At 38.9% G+C, this 19,091-nt stretch overlaps 3 protein-coding genes across 14 annotated transcripts; 2 read left to right on the top strand and 1 right to left on the bottom strand.

The window, feature by feature from the left end:
• The first annotated feature begins 136 nt into the window (after positions 1–136).
• LOC135585858 (folylpolyglutamate synthase-like) lies at positions 137–6,806 on the top strand. 12 transcript variants are annotated; one of them, XR_010488169.1, is made up of 17 exons: positions 137–348; positions 438–544; positions 613–678; positions 747–856; positions 1,002–1,062; positions 1,371–1,454; positions 2,918–2,974; positions 3,093–3,153; positions 3,579–3,625; positions 3,733–3,810; positions 3,926–4,090; positions 4,168–4,410; positions 4,480–4,600; positions 5,243–5,398; positions 5,640–5,749; positions 6,140–6,328; positions 6,452–6,806. XR_010488169.1 is itself a non-coding variant. In XM_065114859.1 (16 exons), the coding sequence occupies exons 1-16, from the start codon at positions 150–152 to the stop codon at positions 6,197–6,199; spliced, it is 1,725 nt and encodes a 574-aa protein (XP_064970931.1). In that variant the 5' UTR covers positions 137–149; the 3' UTR covers positions 6,200–6,357. The 12 variants fall into 12 exon arrangements, 6 of the variants coding, with proteins under 6 accessions (XP_064970931.1, XP_064970929.1, XP_064970935.1 ...); XR_010488171.1 differs by having other exon boundaries at positions 2,915–2,974; positions 4,168–4,323; XR_010488166.1 differs by having other exon boundaries at positions 2,915–2,974.
• An 842-nt stretch (positions 6,807–7,648) lies between these two features.
• LOC135581585 (uncharacterized) lies at positions 7,649–12,965 on the bottom strand. Its single transcript, XM_065114856.1, has 7 exons — positions 12,477–12,965; positions 11,396–11,572; positions 11,164–11,313; positions 9,252–9,353; positions 9,106–9,176; positions 8,930–8,997; positions 7,649–8,180 (listed from the first exon to the last, which is right to left on the bottom strand). Exons 1-7 carry the CDS (start codon positions 12,741–12,743, stop codon positions 7,936–7,938), a joined length of 1,080 nt encoding a protein of 359 aa, XP_064970928.1. The 5' UTR covers positions 12,744–12,965; the 3' UTR covers positions 7,649–7,935.
• A 1,157-nt stretch (positions 12,966–14,122) lies between these two features.
• On the top strand, positions 14,123–18,588 carry LOC103990180 (26S proteasome non-ATPase regulatory subunit 14 homolog). The gene is made up of 6 exons (XM_009409249.3): positions 14,123–14,440; positions 14,549–14,726; positions 17,268–17,349; positions 17,641–17,817; positions 17,904–18,071; positions 18,190–18,588. The coding sequence occupies exons 1-6, from the start codon at positions 14,302–14,304 to the stop codon at positions 18,379–18,381; spliced, it is 936 nt and encodes a 311-aa protein (XP_009407524.1). The 5' UTR covers positions 14,123–14,301; the 3' UTR covers positions 18,382–18,588.
• Positions 18,589–19,091: the final 503 nt, after the last annotated feature.

The following is a 19,091-nucleotide window of genomic DNA, read 5'->3' as shown; positions in this document are numbered from 1 at the left end:
ACCATAGTCGAAGTCACTGGTCATCAAATCGTTTCCCCCCTTTTCTTTATCGTTTCTTATTTTAATTTCGGGTGGATTTGAATGTCGATTCCGATTTCGGTTCCCGAGTCGCTTATTCACACGTGACATCGTGACGGTTTGCGCCCGCGATGCCGCGGGCGAGCCCCGCAGCGCAGACTCGGAGGGCGCCGTGGCGCGTCACAGACCTTCTATCCCTTCCCACGACGTATCGTTCTGTTTCGTTAGCCTTTCTTCATCCTCCCCTCTGCGCCTGCGCCATTCGTTGCCTCCCGCCCCCGAGAAGAACCCATCGCTTCCGCGTTAGATTCGATCGAGACATGGCCCGAGGTATCGCCTCGACTCCTCCACGTCCCACCGCTCCCATGGACGGAATATCCTTCGTGGATTCTTCCTTCTTATTCCCGTTTCCGCTGCAGAGTACGAGGCGGCATTGAATTGCTTGTCCTCCCTCATCACCCGACGCAGTCGAGCCGTTAGGGGCAACAAGGGCGACCGCTTCGATCTGATGTTCGACTACCTGAAGGTTTTCCCTGTTCTCGATGCTTCCTTCCTTTTTGGTCGGTTCGACACGTTCGGTTTGGATCTGTGTAGATCTTGGAGTTGGAAGACGCGATTTCCCAGCTTAAGATTATCCATGTAGCTGGCACCAAAGGGAAGGTAGGGACTCTATTTCACGCTTGAATGAGACTCGGTTGGTGATGATGAGCCGGTGACTGATGATGTAGGGTTCGACGTGCACTTTTACTGAATCAATTCTGCGGTGTTGTGGGTTTCGAACTGGACTGTTCACGTCCCCTCACCTTATCGATGTCCGGGAGCGGTTCCGTCTTGATGGGTAAGGTTCCGATCCTCTCTGCAGAACTCATACCGTGGCCTGAGTCCAAATCAAGCCAATGCTCTTCTACTTGGGCATCTATTTTTGTACTTGATATCAAGTAGTGACATCGGCATTCCTTTGTTTCCGATTACGAGAATTCTAGGGTAAAAGTTTCTGAAGAGAAGTTTTTGGAGCACTTCTGGTGGTGTTGGAATAGATTGCAGGTATACAAGTTTACTTTTGATGCAAGATTAAGGTTATTTCTCTCTAAGGTTATTTCTATTAGATATTAGGTGTTAAATCGTGTGCTTCTATTCAAATTCACAATAGTGGCTCTTCATTTTTTGAATCATTCCCAAGAATCGTTCGAGTTGATACAGTATCTGATAGTTGTAGGTGTGAAAAATGCTCTTATTTGAGCAAAACAAAAGCTTCTCTTTTCTCACTTTCTTTAGCTGCTGCTAGTCTCATCAATCTTTTTCTTTAGATGTAAGCATTTTCTCGAGTCAGTAGAACATTGCTTTCCTTGCAGGAAAAAACTGGTGACAATCTCCCTATGCCTACCTATTTCCGCTTCCTTGCCCTTCTGGCATTTAAGATATTCTCAGCAGAGCAGGTTAAGTTCACATTCCTTTGCAATTCTTTGTTACCTCCTTTTTTATACATATGCTGTTCCGATCTTCACATCCTTGTGTTTCTTGCATGTTGCCTATGGGTCTCAACAAAAGAAAAAAGAACATTTATAAGTTGAAGAGAAAAGATCTATATACTTGGAAATGTTTCACCTGATTTATGTGATACATCAAGCTCTGTTTTTTGCTTTTCTCTGTTCCTTCATATGGTAGTTTTTATTTATCTAAAATATACGTTAGTGCTAAAAGGTTGAACAGACTACAATTGCAATTTATTGAGACTCATAAGAAATTATCCAGAGACATCTGCTAAGAGATATTGGTGTCTCTCATCTAACAGTTTCTCATGTCTTACGTCAGTTGTACTTCAATCCATTATCTTCTGTCCGATAGACTTGATACATTTAATGGTGCCAAATAATGGTGCAAATAATGGTGCAAAATATTTAAGAGACACGGATCCGAATAATGGTGCAAAACAAAGATTTAAGAGGCTTTGCATTAAAAGAACCATTTAATGGCTTGACACACGGGTCCAAATGCAAGATGATGGTGCAAACCATCGCTCAGGAGATTTTGCACAAGGAGACGCACATATGGTTAAATTAAATACTGGTGAAATAATGGATGTAGAGTCTGATTTAAACACAAATTATAAAATATCTCAGATTATCTCTTTCCCAGAAGCTTAAGCTGATAGAAAATGACATGATTTATATTTGAAGTCTTAACATTGTCTGATGAAACATTTACCATGTTTGATGTTGTTGCTTTTGTGCTACTCATTACACTTGCTGAGAGAAGAATTAGGTATTATAAACTTGCTATAATTCAAAAACTATTGATCATAGTTTAGCTTTCAAAGCAGAATCAAGAAGCTTAAAGTGTTATATGTTCTTTGAAAAGGTTCTATCAACTGATGATTAAGTCAAACGCAAACTGGAAGTTAGAAATAGGCATGAGATAGAAAAGAGGAACTACAAGAGGTAATTTTATTGGGAATCAAGTCCTTGAAAGTTAAAGGAAATGAACTCCTTGAGATTTTCTAAAGATATTGGAATATATTGGGAAAGACTGACCCTTGATAGATATTGCATCAAATTTTTCCTTGTACACTCAAGTTGGATGAGATGTTAAGAAAACTCCCTACTTCAAGCTCAGCCATGAACACAGATTGTTAAAGCTGTAAATCACAAATCTATTTTTAGCATTTAGGTGATAATGTAAAGCATCTTATTATTTCAGTTCCATGTTCCTTTCCACTTAATGATGCAACAGGCATTGTTGCCCATCTGCAATTAATTAATTGAACAGATCTAAATGTCATTGTACAGAATGAGTTGCTGGTCACTCACTAGCATGTTGCAGCATTTTCTAGTATTTCTGAGGCTAGCTCTAGAAACAGATGTAATACGTAAACACATTAATGTTCTGTCAAATGAAGCAGGTGGATGTTGCCATTGTGGAAGTTGGTTTGGGAGGAAAATTTGATGCAACCAATGTGGTGAATACTAGCTTCTTGTTGAGTTGTGTTTTTTGCCTTTAAATAATTGTAGTCTGGATAAATCATATAAGTGGAACACTATTAAGGACCATTCTCGAATTTGGCCTTCATGTTTCAGGTGAAGGAACCAATCGTCTGTGGAATATCGTCCTTGGGTTATGACCACATGGAAATTCTTGGTTAGTCTCCCCATCCCTAAATATGGAAAGTTATTACATGCAAAGAATCAATCTGCTAATATTAAAGTATTCTCTTAAGAAAAATCCACGCTGTGTTAAGTTTCGGTGCCTTCCTGTTCAACAGGGAATACTGAGGATGATTGATATACCATTTACTGTTGATTATAGTATATATGGTAAAAGATTATTGAAATTGTACCATTAATATGCTTGATATGTATTGGTGGCAACTTAATATGTATCATATCATCTATGGTTCCTGTTTAGTAGATGCTAGATAAGATTACTGCAGTCACACCAGTTATGAAAAAAGTCCTTATAAGCCATAGGAAGAAATCTTATGAAAGTTGTTGAAGCACAATGAAAGAAATAATAAGACAAAGTGTTATCAGTTCACTTACTACTGCTGACTCTCCCATGAACAGGAAATACACTGGGAGAAATTGCAGGAGAGAAAGCTGGCATCTTTAAGGTCTTTTTATTTCTTATTTATTGTGTCTATGAAAATAGATCATAATTTGTCACAGGAAACATACGTGCTTTACTTTAGTTCCATATCTTTCACTTCATTTGACACAGAAAGGAGTACCTGCATGGACTGTACCCCAGCCTGAAGAAGCAATGCGCATGCTCGAAGAGAAGGCTTCTCAATTAGGTGTAAGTGATACCATTTTATGCAGTTATGATTAATTAACATACAACACTACAACCTGAATGGTGAATTCGTGATATTTGCATTACATGAATAAAACTTTTATTAATCCTATTACAGGTTCCTCTTCAAGTAGTTTCACCTTTAGATCCTGGACTACTGAAAAATCAACATCTTGGGCTAGATGGCGAGCATCAATGTCTAAATGCTGGCCTTGCTATTGCCTTGTCCAGTGTTTGGCTTAAAACAACCGGAAATTTACAAGGCATGCAGATAGACCAAAACGTAAGTGATATTTTTTCTTCCTTTTTGTTTTTCATTATTTCAAACAGGGGATCACTATGTTCTGCAATGGCGAGCAGAATTTACCTGAGCAATTTGTCAGAGGGTTATCAAGGGCTAGTTTGGAGGGACGAGCACAGGTTGTCTCAGATTCTTCTCTTGGGCAACAGCAGAACTCCAATCTGGGAGGCTTGACTTTCTACCTAGATGGGGCACATAGCCCAGAAAGCTTGGAGGTGTGTGCAAAATGGTTTTCCCGTGTTATAAGAGAAGATCCTTCACATTTAGAGGAACAAATTCACAAGAAACACCATCCTAGACGGGTAAAATCTAATTGAACTTTAACATGCTTAACATGTCTATTCATACCTTTTTAAGAGTATCTCCTGCAGGGGGGTCACCCTAACTCACTAGGGGGGAAGGAGCACCTACAGATGCTTCTTTTCAATTGCATGTCAGTGAGAAATCCTCAGTTGTTGCTTCCACGTCTGGTAAACACTTGTTCTCAGCATGGTAAGTAACATGAGGAACAGTTCTCAATGGAAAATTCATATCAATGCGACTAGAGTGGTTGTAGCTGACAGATTTTCAATTAATCTTGAAGTTAAATTATCAATCATCGACTTTCTAATTATGCGTAAGCTTTTGGCAATCATGAATTTTCCGGGCTAGTTCCCTTTCAAATATTAGTTTTGTTGATATTTTTGATTCGAACAACTTCTTGTTATGTCTATTAATTATAATTATATTGACATATTTGTACACTGTTCTTATCTTACATTGTCATTTACTTCCTACACCACCTTGTAAAACTACAATTATAATTATAATTATAATTAAACTCTTTTCCCTCATAAGACATGCAATTGAAAACTTATCATATACAAAACCATTTGATTTAAGACGAAGTCAAGATAATTATATTAGTACCAGGGAATCCATATGATACACTTCAGACTTTTGCTATTGGAAACATTTGTCTGAGCAAGCCACAGAACTACTGGTATTCGTTTTATTATCCATGTAAGGGACTATATAGAATAGTGGTCATTAAGTAGCTGTATGTTGTTGATTCCTGCATTCAGATATTCCTAGATACTTTAGTAATACATCCATATGAAATTTAACTGTTTATCATTTTTCAATGACTGTCAGGGGTCAAATTCCATAAGGCCCTTTTTGTACCAAACCAATCAGCATATAACAAGGTTGGGTCTCATGCATCACCACCGACTGATCCACAGCAAGTTGATCTGTCATGGCAGCTGACACTGCAGAGAGTGTGGGAAAACCTCATTCATGGTGAACAAGGTACTGCAATATGTTCTTTTATTGACTTTCTTTATAAAACCACATATCGATAGGCTCATCCTTTTGCTTCTCCTTCTCCGGGGTCAGAATTCGTCGAATTATGTTAAATCAGATAGTTCTAAGGTCTCTAAATATTTTCTGGACTTATGGATGAAATGCTTCTGGTTACAGTCAGTTATGTTATGATGGTGCTTTGAATTGGTTAGCAAAAGATGAAGGTAACAACATCAAATTCTTGTAGGCTCAAGTTGCGCCAATGCCTATGGTGGCAGTTTAGTATTTCCTTCGCTCCCGTTAGCTCTTAACTGGCTCAGGGAAAGTGTTCAACGAAGAAGATCAGTTCAAGTTCAGGTACGAGAGAGGCTAAACTTTACTACAAGTAGAAGACAATATAGCATAATATTTGATCTTTATATATTAATAAAATGCGAGAACAGTGACTCGTGTCAGACAATTTCTATTCCAATTTATCTGAATCACCATTTGACTGATTGTTTAGAAATATGCCATCGGTGTATAGAAACTAGACATCGTAATTCAAAACAACTTGTTCGTCCCTCTTCATGGATAAATTTATGGCAGAATTACTGATAGTGATCACATTTATACTGAACCAGCTCTTTGATTTTGCATCATTGCTCGTAGGGGTTGTTTGCTCACTGCTCTCTCAAACTGTTACTGCTCTCTCAAATAGATTGACATGAAGACACTTCTCATAGCCTGTTTGTTTATTCGTTTCAGGTTCTGGTAACAGGTTCCTTGCACCTTGTGGGTGATGTTCTGAGATTAATCAGGAAGTGATGTTTCCTCCTCGAGATTAATTAGATAGCTGGATCACGTTATTTTGATCCACCGATTCTTTTCCACATTGCCACTCTATTTAAGACAAACAACAATTGAAGATTGTCTCGAACAGCATCCTAAAGATTAGTAAGTCTTTCTTGAGATGTTTTATCTGATATCTTGCTCCTGTTGTTAAGAAGCTCGAGTTTTCAGGTCGAGGGCAAACAAAATTTTGGCTGATCGACTTTTAGAAATGCATTGTCGTAACAGGTGATTCTTCGAGTAGATTGATTATATCTTGTTCCAGGCCTTGGAAAAATGGGAATGCAAGTGATGATTGCAACGGGAACAGGAATTTTAGTTCGACTCTTTCAATGTTGCACAACATTGTGGTGCGGGATGAATGCTTTTAAATTGGGTTGGATTTGTTGAGAATCGAATGCCCACCCAAACTTTGGTGGGGGGTTCTATGCAGAAATTTCATCTCAACCCAGTTGGGTTGTCTTGTGAGGGCTTAATGGCAGTTACTAGTGATCCGCTCTTCTTGACGTAGTTGTCTGCGCCCTCTCGTCGACGTGACTTGAGCTCCGATTTGCCATTTTTTAGCATATGTCGGAAGTCCGTCTCTCTTCACATGTCTTGGCAGCTTAGAATTTTGGGTTGTTTTCACTTAGACCTCCGATCTTTTTAGCATTTGTTGGAAGTATTCATATTGCCTCTACCGATTGAATGGTTCGCCCACGACATCACCAGAAGTATACTAAAATTTATATAGAGGAAGGAGATGAGATAATAATAGGAGGAGACCGGTGAAATATTCAGATTGCCCACCGAGTCATGAAAAGTATACTAAAATTTATTTAGAAGATGAGGTAATTAGAGGAAGGAGGGCCATCGAAGAGAATGATTGAATAGTCCGATGAAGTATCCAAATGACAAAGACGAAGTTAGCTCAATGCGTGACGAGTACACGGTGAAGAAGACCCATCGAAGAGAATGACTATGTGTTGGAAGGATCACTACGTTGGCGGTATCGTTGCGGCATATACACGAACGGCAGACTCACTGGCGGCATCCAAACTCGCGCCTGCAGCATCTAAAAGATTCCAGATTAACTACCTTTAGAATTATTAAAATCGTATTAATTGTTTAAAGAATACTGTCATAGGATTTCAATTAACAACCAAACAATATGCAAGTCTTCAGTTTTTGAATCCAAGCTGCATATTACATCTTGCATTTGATATTTCTAACAAAAAAGCGATGAAAGACTTTTAACCGCTGTTGTACTTAAGAAGAAATATTCTCAAGATAACAATCGAAGGGCCGACATCTACTAGCACACCATGAAAAAGAAGGCAGATTTCTGCCACCTAATCCAACAAGGATGCTACAAGGATTAAATATTTTATCCCTGCCAAAGACACTCAGCAAGTAGTTCTACAACCAAATTTCAACACGGGGAGATCAAAAATCAAACCTTTCACTAAAATGACCAATAAAAGGAAGTTCATGTCGGTGACAAAAGCGATGGAAAGACAAATAGTATCATCTGTTGCATGCCTTGTGCTCACACTTAGGCATTTTCATTTGTACAAGCAATAGAAGTGTTCATGGCAGCAACAGCAAAACTCACCACCATGTAATTCCTAAGGATACAAACTATTCTACCTTGTATCGAATTAACTCCAAAATGTGCCGATGGCAGATGTCAAAGATCAATATCATAACACACATAATTGAGTTCAGAGCATTTAGTCATCCACTGATGACATGCCTGCCATGATTGATTTTAGCGTCTCATAGGTCATAAAAACAATGCCAACGCCCGGAACAACTTTGTAGTATTCAGGCATAATACCTCTGTATAAGCCTCGAAACCCTTCGGTCCTGATTATGTGCCTCAATGTCCCAAAGATGCCTGACTTATAAACACAGGCCCTTCCAGCTGCCCCTTCCAACTGCTTTCTTCTTCTCACGAGATCCAATGGAAATGTCACTGCAACATCATACTGGGTAGGTCAGCAATATGTTGTATATTACGTTTGGTAATGCCAGGAAACTACAATGCTGAACAATTGTTAAACTGGTGTGCATCTTTTAAAAACAACTGCCACATAGTAATTGCACCAATCCTACAATCTGCAGGGTGACACTGATGCTCTGGCGATACTAGTGGATACTAATACGCTAAATATTTTTTATTTGTGTCTTAGATGCACTATACCATACAGTATGGCACATAACAGTGATAGCTCATAGGTGCATTAAACAATTCCTCCTTATACACACACACACACACACACACATATATATATATATACACACACACACACTGCACCATTTGGTCATTTCTTTGAGATAAGCTCAAGTTCTGTGGAATAAGTTCAAGTGGCTATTGTCATGAATTAGGATCTTCACATAATATTTGTTTGACCTATCATGGAGCATAGGACAGTCAGATTCAACCTGGTTGAAAGGTTAGTCAACCAAACAAATTAAATAATAGGCGATTTGACCTTGTCTGATATCGAAATGGTCATGGCTACTTGTGAGGAAGCCCTGAATAGTCTCAGCCTGGTCAGAAGTTAATTAGGGGTTAATCCAAGTATCCGACATAAGCATATATTTTTTGCATTGTTTTGGGCTTCCCTTATTATTCTCCAGGTAATTCTTTTAACTATGGTCAGTGTCCTGCTTTGATTAAAATATATAATTGGATCGAAAGTAAGTTTGTTAGCAACTGACCTGTTGATGAGGCAACACCAGAAAGACTTCCACAAGCCAAACTAACCAAGACAGGAGAATCATATGGCCTGATGTCATAGAAAGAAATTTGAAAGTCACAGATGCTTATAAATGCAAGAAACTACCAACATAGATTTAAAGTTTGCAACTTATTGATCAAACAGAGAGAAAATCACCTCTCAACTTGCCATTGAGATCTCAAAGTTTCGTAAACAGAATAACTGATTGCTATATTAGGCCCAACACCCTGCAATTCAACAACTGTCAATAGCAATGATGAAATAAAATGTTTTTACCCCAATCAAAATATAAAAGAGTTTACCAATAATGTGGCTCCGAGTCCCTTATACAATCCTCTGATACCTTCATCTCTGCAGATGGCATACAGAGCATGTGAAATGCCCCTATAATACATAGTATTTGTCTGCACATTGTGAGACAAGTTGTCAAAGACTTGAAACCCTGCAACTACCATATCCAGAAATCACTTGCAAGCCATACAGCTACAATTGGCAGCAAGAAGCTCTAATATAATCAATAGCATGCTCCTATCAATTAAAAGAGTTGCCACAGTAAATGACTGGATTGCAGTTAAGACTTACTGAGCAGCGCGGATCCATCTTGAACTCCGGCCTTAGTCAATCAAGCCAAGGTCCAGCGACTTCAGAAGATGGTAACCGCACAAACTTCCAGAGCCTTGTGATACATGTTTTTGAGACACAAGCTGGGCTATTTTGAAAGGAATAAAGATGGAAACTAGCTTCAACTTACACACACTTGGAGATGAAATGTACATCAGATTGGAAGGCAACTGGAAGTTCTTATAAACTGAAAGGGGACAGGACAACTTGGAGAGTCTCTTCTTATCTAAATAAAGAGGAAGCAGTACTGCAGCATAATACTGTAGCAATGCCATAAGATGAAATTATGTAGTTGTTTCCAACATATTTCTTATGTAAAAGACAGAGTAACATAGACAAGTTAAGAATCTGAACTGAATAAGGGCTTGTAACTTTATAATTATAGGTGATTGAAAGCTCTCGACGTAAATGTCTGGATGTTTTACTTTCTTTTCTGTTTAATAATATTTAGTTTACTATTTAGTTTTTAGTTTGGGTCTTTGAGAGGACCCCTCTCTCTTAAATTGGAAAAACAACTTGACTCATTAGATCCATTGATGAGATATAAAATTTCCTAAAAAGTTGACACTTGATGAAAGCACCCCCTTCCAATATAGATATGGAACAAATTTTTGACATCAAGGGACATGCATGGGTAGGTATGCTTCTTAAAGCAAATATGCCAGGCCTAAAAATTATGAGCATACCTTAATATAGTCCAATAGAATAATGAAATGCTGGGAGAATGAATAAGGGGGAACAAATAGCTCTTACTGATAGCTGATGGGGAATTACTTAGTAGTACTACAGTGAAGAAAAATAGTTATATTGATCCAGCAATTTATGGCCAATGATATGCAAAGCTTATATTTTTGGCATCTCACACGTTATATCCAATAACCAAAAGATAAAATGAGAAAAATGAACATAGTTATTAGAACAGTAAATAATAAACTTACTAGCCAAAACACTCGTGCTGATTTTAATATGAAATACAAAGATTCTGTAACACATGAATGGACATTCAATGCACTGACAAAGGGCACATGATATGTGATCCCTCTATCCAGTGGAAAATGAGAACTACAACAAATAATAAAACTTAGAAGACAATTGTACGAATCAATGCAAAAGCAATTTGGTAGCTCAATTAGCTAAGCAATGTGTGGTCACATTCCTGCAGCCAGTATTTAGAAAAGTAACTAGGAAAATCACGAACCAGGATGAGAGCTGCAACTAATTAAAAATGTCCTATAGCTCCCATCGCAGTACGTGCAAAGTGAGTCATCTCACTAACAGACAAGTTGCTCCAGTTCTATACTCTTATTATTCCTACACACAACACAAAAACCACATTAATGAAATCAATGAAAAGCATGCTGCAGCATGGAAATAACACTTATGCATATCAACATCATGCCAAATATTATTACGTCAAAAATATAACCAAATTAAGACGGAAAAGAAGGTTCAGTTTGACTTCCAGAAAGCCTAACATGACGAGAAGTCTTTGATAAATAAAAAACAATTAAAAATGAAATTTCACTACCAAGTCCAAGAGTTAAAATGATGGAATTGTGTTTCTGACTATCAAAAAATAAATAATATGATTACCTGGGCAGCAAGACGTGTCCTGACAAGATCCAATGGGTATGTCATTGATGCAGCTGTTATTCCAGCCAAACCTCCACCAAACAATCGCACACAGACATCTGCACTTACACTGTCTCTATGCTTATCTAGACCAGGAACCAATTGCAGAAACTGCACGAAAATATCATTAACAAAGAAATCAGTATGGATCTAAATACCAATGCATGTTTCTCTACTGAACTTTCAAACTTACATTCTTGTATCGCTCATAGGCATAGAAGCTTATCGAAGAATAAGGTAAGCGATGAGCAATAGTCACCAAGTTTCCTCTCCAAAATGCTCTGAAACCTTCTTCGTGAACAACACGAGAAGCCTCGTGCCATATGCTAGCCTTCCTTAGAGTTGCAACATCAGAGTGCATTCCTTGAACCTGGATTTGTGGTGCAATAAGAAATAACCATGAAGTTCATCAACGAAATTAAGAATGTTTCCTTCTTTCTCCGCTTAAAACAAAAAACCGATATTTGAGCATTAAAAATGTAAGTTATTTATCTTGCAAATTCCAGGAAACTAAATAAAGAGTTAAAAAGGGAACTCATTTAGTACTATTACAGAGGCATAGTAAAAGCTCATTGAAACCCTACAACAGAACTACAAGCGATGTCATAGACAATCGAAACCTCAATGATTCCAACCAGATTTGGCTAATATGCAAAGAAGGCATTTGAAAACCTTTGAGTCGGCCAGAACATAGAAACTATATAAGAAATTAAATCCAATGTGTCTTATGACTTCTTAATAGCTGGAACATCATGTCTGCAAACTTAATAGGTAGTACATCCAACTAAAAAGCCTTCAACTTTTGTGAATCGTGACCAAATTCTCTGAACTAGCAGTCTATGTGCGGCCTCTTTATAATATTGAACATCAAAAACATACCAACTAGCATACAACAAAAAGCAACGAATACATGGCTAGAACAAACAACCATTTCATGCCATAAGCCTACTGATGCGTGGAAGAACACCCTTTGATCCAAAGATTCTTCATCCGAACTAAGATGTTGATAAATTTTCAATCTCATGTTTACCATAACTTTCCTGCCCTGCAGGTTCAGAAACTGGAAGTTTCTGGCTCCTGCCCTGCAGGTCCAAAAGGATCGCCACATTAGTTAATTCGACATAAATAAAATCAAATCACAACTACAAATCTCAGTGGGGATAGAAATTTCGTAAGTAACAAAAGCAGACACACAGAGTACAACTACATATATAAGAGCAAAGAGGTTCCTCCATTGCGTCGCAAGACAGGAGGCAGATCGAAGAGCTAGCTACCTGGAAAAGAATGGTAAGGCGAGCAAGAGGGGCCGTGCACGTCTTGCTGACGGCACCAGCGACCCCGCCGGATATAAGGTGTGCTACCGTCCCGATCTGCGGTTGATGTTGCAACTGCTGCTGCTGCTGCTGCTGCTGCTGGGGGTGGTGTGAGGAGTAACTCCTAGCCCCACCATCGAGGGCGCCTGCGCCACCTGCGTGGCCTGAGGAAAGGGCTCTGTGGCCACCACCCTCCACTACGACCCCCACCCGCGCCTCTGTCTGCATCTCCGTAGACGGATCCCACTCTTACTCACCCGATTATCGAGACTCACGAATCCTAGAAAGCTGCCGGAGAAGCTCCGGCGTTCATCCCCACCCTCGCCCGAACCGAAACCCTAACAACTATGCCCTCGGGCTGAAATCTCCTCTTTTTTATCATGGTCTTTTCGTCTCCCTATTAAGCTCTATTTCCTACCCGGTCATGGTTTCCCCGACCCCAACACTTCCTCTGGTTAGCAGGAAGGGATATGAACAGGTAAGCTACAAGTGAGTGAGATGCATTTAATTGGTGATGATCGCAGGATCATACGGTCAGTATTGATTTAAGGATACATCAGAAGCACCGGAGAGGGCAAGCATTACCCACGCGACGACTCCGAGTTCGTGGTGCATGGAATATTCTACGCCGAAAGGAATCTGTTCTTCCACGTGGCGGCCAAGTGTTGTGTGAGTTCGTGGTGCGTTCCAGCGCACGAGAGGGCGATCCGAAGCTGAGACTGTAAAGAGTGCGCCACGTCATTCGATGATGTTGTGCGTTAAAGAGAGCGAATTAACACATTAGATAAATAATTTCCACGGCTCAAATATGATATTAAATGATACATTTTGGGACTGGTCAATGTTTGTGGAACATCCGATCCGATCCTACGTTCGAGTTATTTGATTATTATGACTATTATCTTGAAATATAACGAGGCATAAATATTATGACTATTATTTTTTATCAAACGATGCATGGAATCCAGTCAACTCCTATTATACATGTCATATCAATTACCAAAGAATATGAATAACTTATTAGTCATGTCATATTAGTATAATATTTTAAAAAATGATTTCTCATTAAATCAATGATTATAAAGACAACAACTATATCATTAAATCAATCAATAGTTATAAGAACAATGCTGTATAAAGGTATGCAAACACCTACTAAAGTCAATTTCGATAAATCAAATTGATCTTCAAATTTAACTTTGCCCATAAGTTTGGTTCGAACCGGTTTCAGAGTTTGCAAATCAATCATTCTCCATTAGATTCGGAAAGGAAGTCATGTCGGACTTAAATATACCTTTGAGCGAATACACGCCTTCTTGCGATCATGCAAACCCACTTTGTTAGCGGGTCAACTTCTTGCGACCCGTTACTCGACTCATGATCTCGACAGATCGTCCAAATTGGATCGGGTGTAGGTCAAGTCGGATCAAGATCGACATATCGGTCCACATTCGGGGGATGCTTTCCCCACCCACCCGATTTGGATACTACCCTAGCGGCTTAAGGCAGGCAGCCACAATCCCCAGCGGGTCCCGCTCCTGCGTGAGGCGGGGGGTAAGTTATAAAGGATTAAAGAATTACTGTCGTCCGTTTGATACGCATCGGAGGGCCAGTACGGCAATCGGGGGGCGCTGCGAGGGGACGTCGGCTTGCTCGTCTTTTACCAAAATATCACAGGTTACCAAGGAATTCTCCCCAGGAGAAAGAGGTTGTGCGAAGGCCTCGACGAATAATAACAGAAGCAAGAGAGGGAGAGAAAGGGAAGGAAGGAAGGAAGAAGAGGGATATGCAAGGGATGGAGAGATTGCATCGGATCTTCTCGGGTGCCGGCGGGATGGGCCATCCGCCCACAGATTCCCCCCAACTCGACTCCGCCGAGCAGGTCTACATCTCTTCCCTCGCCCTCCTCAAGATGCTCAAGCATGGTAACGTCAAATCTCCATCTCCGTGTTTCCGATTCTTTATTTTTTCTGCTTCTTTTATTGTGTTGGCGGCGATCTAAGATTAGGGTTTCTGTGGTATCCGGGAGACAGGGAGAGCCGGGGTGCCCATGGAAGTGATGGGACTCATGCTGGGGGAGTTCGTGGACGAGTACACCGTCCGGGTCGTCGACGTCTTCGCGATGCCGCAGAGCGGGACGGGCGTCAGCGTGGAGGCCGTGGATCACGTTTTCCAGACCAACATGCTCGACATGCTCAAGCAGACCGGAAGGTGGTAGTCCTTTTCCCATCTCTCTACTAATACATACACCGGATCTTTAAAGAGATGCATGTTCCAAGACCAGATAACATTAGCCTCTTACTTTGTACCTTCGTAGTTAGGACTAATTTTAGGCTGCTGTTTGGCTGATCTAAAAATGGATTTAGGTACTTTTTTCTACATGCCTCGGGTCTTCTAATTCGTAGGATCTCTACATGCTTTATTCATTGAATTACTAAATTCTTTTTTCGAGTTCATTTTTTGGGTATAATTTGTTACCATTGAATTGGGATATCGATTATTATGGTACATTGCAAGAATGGTTATCATCCGGTGGCTACACTTGACAGAAGATGTCGCGTGGAGCTTTTTTTGTTCCCTCATTTCTTATTTCTCCTCCTCAGCAATGTTTGGGATCTGTGAGAAACTGAGCCAACTTGGTCTTTTACTTCTGACTTGAGAGGGGATTGCTGATTAGGGCTTTAAGGTTATGACTGTTTGCGTAAGCTGGTTACTGTAGAACAAGGAAAAAAACCTACTGATGTGAAATGCGTATATGGCCTTCGAAGAAAGAAAAAAAAAGAAAGGTAGGTAACATGGTGATATTATGGTGGATTGAACATGTTAATGTTCTTTACATGGACTTGCAAAGAAAACTTTTTGTCTGTCATTGGGAGATGGAAACATGGGGGAATGGAGAAAGAGATATTCTGCAATCTCCAATACACGTCTGCACAGTCTACCTTTCTCTGAAAATTTAGCGTTGGTAACATTGTTAGAAGGGAGCAATATTTTTATGACTTCACATAATGTTGAATTTCTTTATTTCTCTTTTTTAGGTAATAAATCTTGGATGTTTATAACACTGAGTTATATATTTTATCCATATCTTGTAAAATCTATATATTCATTAGAGAATACAGAAAGACTTCTTGAGATGGACTATTTAAAGGGTACTTTTGTTATTTTTTTTTCAAACATATCTTCAGTTTTTCTATTAAGTTTTTTTCACTTATTAATTTATAGGCTGCCTTTGGGTTGATTTGTTGATCTTGCAATCTATTATGATTGATCCATTCTGATTATGATGGCTAATCTTTGAAAAAATTTGATCCTGTGAACCTTGTTAAGAAAGGGTTAAGCTGGTTGTCTGTCTTTAGCAGGTCTTATTCAAAAATAAAATTTGATATTGTTAAATTCACATTTTGTAAAATTTATTTATTGCTCATCTCTCTCTTTATTTACTTACAAATTGTCTATTTGTGATATCGCCCTTTTTGTTTGCCATCTCCATTCAGCCAGCTATATTGCCCATTTATAGGTTAATCATTTTCTTTAATCTCCTCTCTCCCCCTTGTGATATTGAACTTCAAATTTTGAGGATTGCAAGTTCTTTTTATTTTGCTTGCATTTTTAGTTTTAGGATCTTAATTTTTTGAGGCAATATACTGTTTATGAATGTAAACAATGACATCTCTCAAATTGAGATTGGCTTGATTGGTTCATCTAGTCTATTTTACCCTACAAGAAGGCATTTTTTGTCCATTAAATTGGTTTACTATCATGAAACAATTATGTAAATGGACTTATGTTCAAAGGAACACCATGTTTCACAGAAGCAACACTATGTGGTTTTTAGGCAATCCTGTCATTTGGAACCTAACGCCATAATTATCTATGTTTTTCAAGTGTCTTGTTTAAGTGCTGCCATACAGAAAGTCAAAAGTTGTTTCTTTTTCAGCTAAAGATGTGTTGTTTTAATGTTCTATATTGGAATTTCTCAAGGTTAAAGTGACTGGATTTTGATTCTTCTATTCTTTCTATAGTAGGACTTGAGACTTAAAGTTTATCAAATACCTCATCAGCTAACATGATTTTTTGCCCATACATTCACATGAACTCATTTGTCCACTTGCCACATCGTTGATAATGAATGAGATGTGGTAAGGGAAAGGTTAGGGTGTTGAGATAAATCTTCATGATGATAGATATACTTGATTCTGCTGCTTTATGCACTAATGAACAGGGAGTTTCAAGTGGTTAAATGTTCTATTTTGATTTTCTCTTTACACCTTTGTGTTTCTGACTTATGACAGATTGCCACTCAACATGCTTTTTTTCAGAAGACTATAGTGCCATCTCATTTCAATAAAATTGGTTACTAGGTAGCTGGAAATTTCAGTCGATGTTGATGTAATGATAGGATTCTACGAAAATGAAATGCATACTGTTTGATTGGGCAGCAACAAGAGTACCCTCGTTACTACTTCTCCTTCCATGTAATTTCATTGTCTTGTTTGGTATTTGAATTTTGTCTGCAATGGTAGGTATCTATTTGTTTTTGGAATTTTAAGATTTTTTATTTATATCTATGTGATAAGATTTTAAGATTTTTGGCATTTAAAGAAGTTTGCCTGTGATGATATTTGATTCTTGTATATCTACATTTCTCCAGAATTTATTTTAAATGAAAGCACTGGTAGCTTTTTTATTTTCTTGTTTGTTAGATTTCTCTTTTAGTGTTTATATTTGACTATGGTTTTAATGTTACAGACCTGAAATGGTGGTTGGATGGTACCACTCTCACCCAGGCTTTGGTTGCTGGCTTTCTGGTGTTGACATAAACACACAGCAGGTGTGTAGTCATCTTCTATTCAACAAGTCTCTTATTTTATTGATGTTTGTTCTCTCTTTTGCTTTTGTCTTATAATGGATGTGGATCTAGTGGTTTGGGGTGTTATTCTTTTGCTGACCATGCTATATGGTTATATCGGTTTTGTTTGTTTGTCTAGATCTAGAAAACTGATTCAGCCATTATGCCTCTCTGTGTGGGTTATGTCAATGGCATTTTCTATGTGTTGTTTTGATGGTAAAATATTCTGATGTCTTTTTGTGTGGTCTATATCATTTGGATGGCTTCCTTCAGAGTTTTGAAGCACTCAATCCAAGGGCAATTGCTGTTGTAGTAGACCCAATCCAGAGTGTGAAGGGTAAGGTGGTCATTGATGCTTTCCGCTTGATCAACCCTCAGACAATGATGCTTGGCCAGGAGCCTCGCCAAACAACATCCAATGTTGGGCATCTCAACAAACCATCCATTCAGGTTGGGTGCTTGTTTATTACTATCTAAAGTCATACTGAGTTGGTTGTCTTGGTACACTTAATCTACCTCTGGATGTTATTTACCAGGCACTGATACACGGGTTGAACCGGCATTACTATTCTATAGCAATAAATTACCGCAAGAATGAGCTGGAGGAGAAAATGTTGCTGAACCTTCACAAAAAGAAGTGGACTGATGGATTGATACTTAGGCCATTTGACACCCATTCCAAAACTAATGAGCAGACTGTCCAGGTATGTAATAAGACCTAGTTTTACTTCCTGAATAGAACATTCTAGGCTACTAATTGTTATTTTAAATGTTTTGCCAGTTGAAAAAACTGTACATCTAACCTATTGTTTGCATACTCAGGAAATGTTGGATTTGGCTATCAAATACAACAAAGCAGTACAAGAGGAGGATGAACTTCCACCAGAAAAATTGGCTATTGTTAATGTGGGAAGGCAGGATGCCAAAAAGCATCTGGAAGAGCATGTCTCCAACTTGATGTCATCAAACATAATCCAGACTCTGGGGACTATGTTGGACACTGTCGTGTTTTGATGGCAGATTTCATTCAGAGGACAAACACTTGGTTCTGATTGAATTATTGAATGCTCCTATGCTTTTTCTACAAAGAAAAAATTCCGTCGATGCTAGTGTTTAAATCAAACATTGGGGACTGCAAGTTATCTTCTTGTAGTCCTCTATCCTACTACTTTAACACATTGCAGTGGTTATAATGTATTGGTTATTCTTACTCTTTGCCCATCTCACTTGCATTGAAGTCTGTTTCATGGCAGTATCCTGCAACTTTCTTTTTTGTGTTTTTAGCTGTCAGTTCTGGTTACTGAAATGCTAAGTCAGTGGCATCAATAAAATCTACTGCTGATGATAGTTTAATTGTGATTGATTGGTGCAGGCTGTTTGGGTCATGCAGGTGATGTGCTTGGGGGCATTGTTTCAGCTAAATATCGTGTTCTTTTGCAGTCCACAGGAAGCAAGTTGTTGCACCAAATTCCAATTTCAGTCGTCATATATCAGCGAAGATTTAATAGGTCCGAACAACCTTCTAGTTTTCTTTTTCGCGTTTGAACTCTTTCCATTCATGCGTTCTTGTAGTCTTGAACTGCTTCTCTGATGCGGCTACAGATAGGACTGCCTCGTTCTGAACTTTTGGCTATACGATGAACACTAATTACAAAAACTTAAATAACTTTGTGGTAGTGAACGCTTTAGAGTACTGTAGAAAAATGGGTTCTGCCAGAGAAAAG

Source organism: Musa acuminata, chromosome BXJ2-6 (assembly GCF_036884655.1).
Source record: "Musa acuminata AAA Group cultivar baxijiao chromosome BXJ2-6, Cavendish_Baxijiao_AAA, whole genome shotgun sequence".
Lineage (NCBI taxonomy): Eukaryota > Viridiplantae > Streptophyta > Magnoliopsida > Zingiberales > Musaceae > Musa > Musa acuminata.
The sequence above is the reverse complement of the archived record's forward strand: the minus strand, read 5'-3'. Positions and strand labels throughout refer to the sequence as shown.

What these genes read in the sequence shown, in the direction of transcription:
- LOC135581585 (XM_065114856.1), bottom strand. Translation starts at nt 12,743, where the DNA reads ATGCAGACAGAGGCGCGGGTGGGGGTCGTAGTGGAGGGTGGTGGCCAC. An exon ending in TCTCAATGGCAAGTTGAGAG is followed by an intron (nt 8,998 to 9,105) that starts GTGATTTTCTCT and finishes CTATGACATCAG; the next exon opens with GCCATATGATTCTCCTGTCT. An exon ending in TGGTGTTGCCTCATCAACAG is followed by an intron (nt 8,181 to 8,929) that starts GTCAGTTGCTAA and finishes ATGATGTTGCAG; the next exon opens with TGACATTTCCATTGGATCTC.
- LOC135585858 (XM_065114857.1), top strand. Translation starts at nt 150, where the DNA reads ATGCCGCGGGCGAGCCCCGCAGCGCAGACTCGGAGGGCGCCGTGGCGC. An exon ending in AGAAACACCATCCTAGACGG is followed by an intron (nt 4,411 to 4,479) that starts GTAAAATCTAAT and finishes TATCTCCTGCAG; the next exon opens with GGGGGTCACCCTAACTCACT. An exon ending in CCTCATTCATGGTGAACAAG is followed by an intron (nt 5,399 to 5,639) that starts GTACTGCAATAT and finishes AAATTCTTGTAG; the next exon opens with GCTCAAGTTGCGCCAATGCC.
- LOC103990180 (XM_009409249.3), top strand. Translation starts at nt 14,302, where the DNA reads ATGCAAGGGATGGAGAGATTGCATCGGATCTTCTCGGGTGCCGGCGGG. An exon ending in ATGCTCAAGCAGACCGGAAG is followed by an intron (nt 14,727 to 17,267) that starts GTGGTAGTCCTT and finishes TTAATGTTACAG; the next exon opens with ACCTGAAATGGTGGTTGGAT. An exon ending in CTAATGAGCAGACTGTCCAG is followed by an intron (nt 18,072 to 18,189) that starts GTATGTAATAAG and finishes TTGCATACTCAG; the next exon opens with GAAATGTTGGATTTGGCTAT.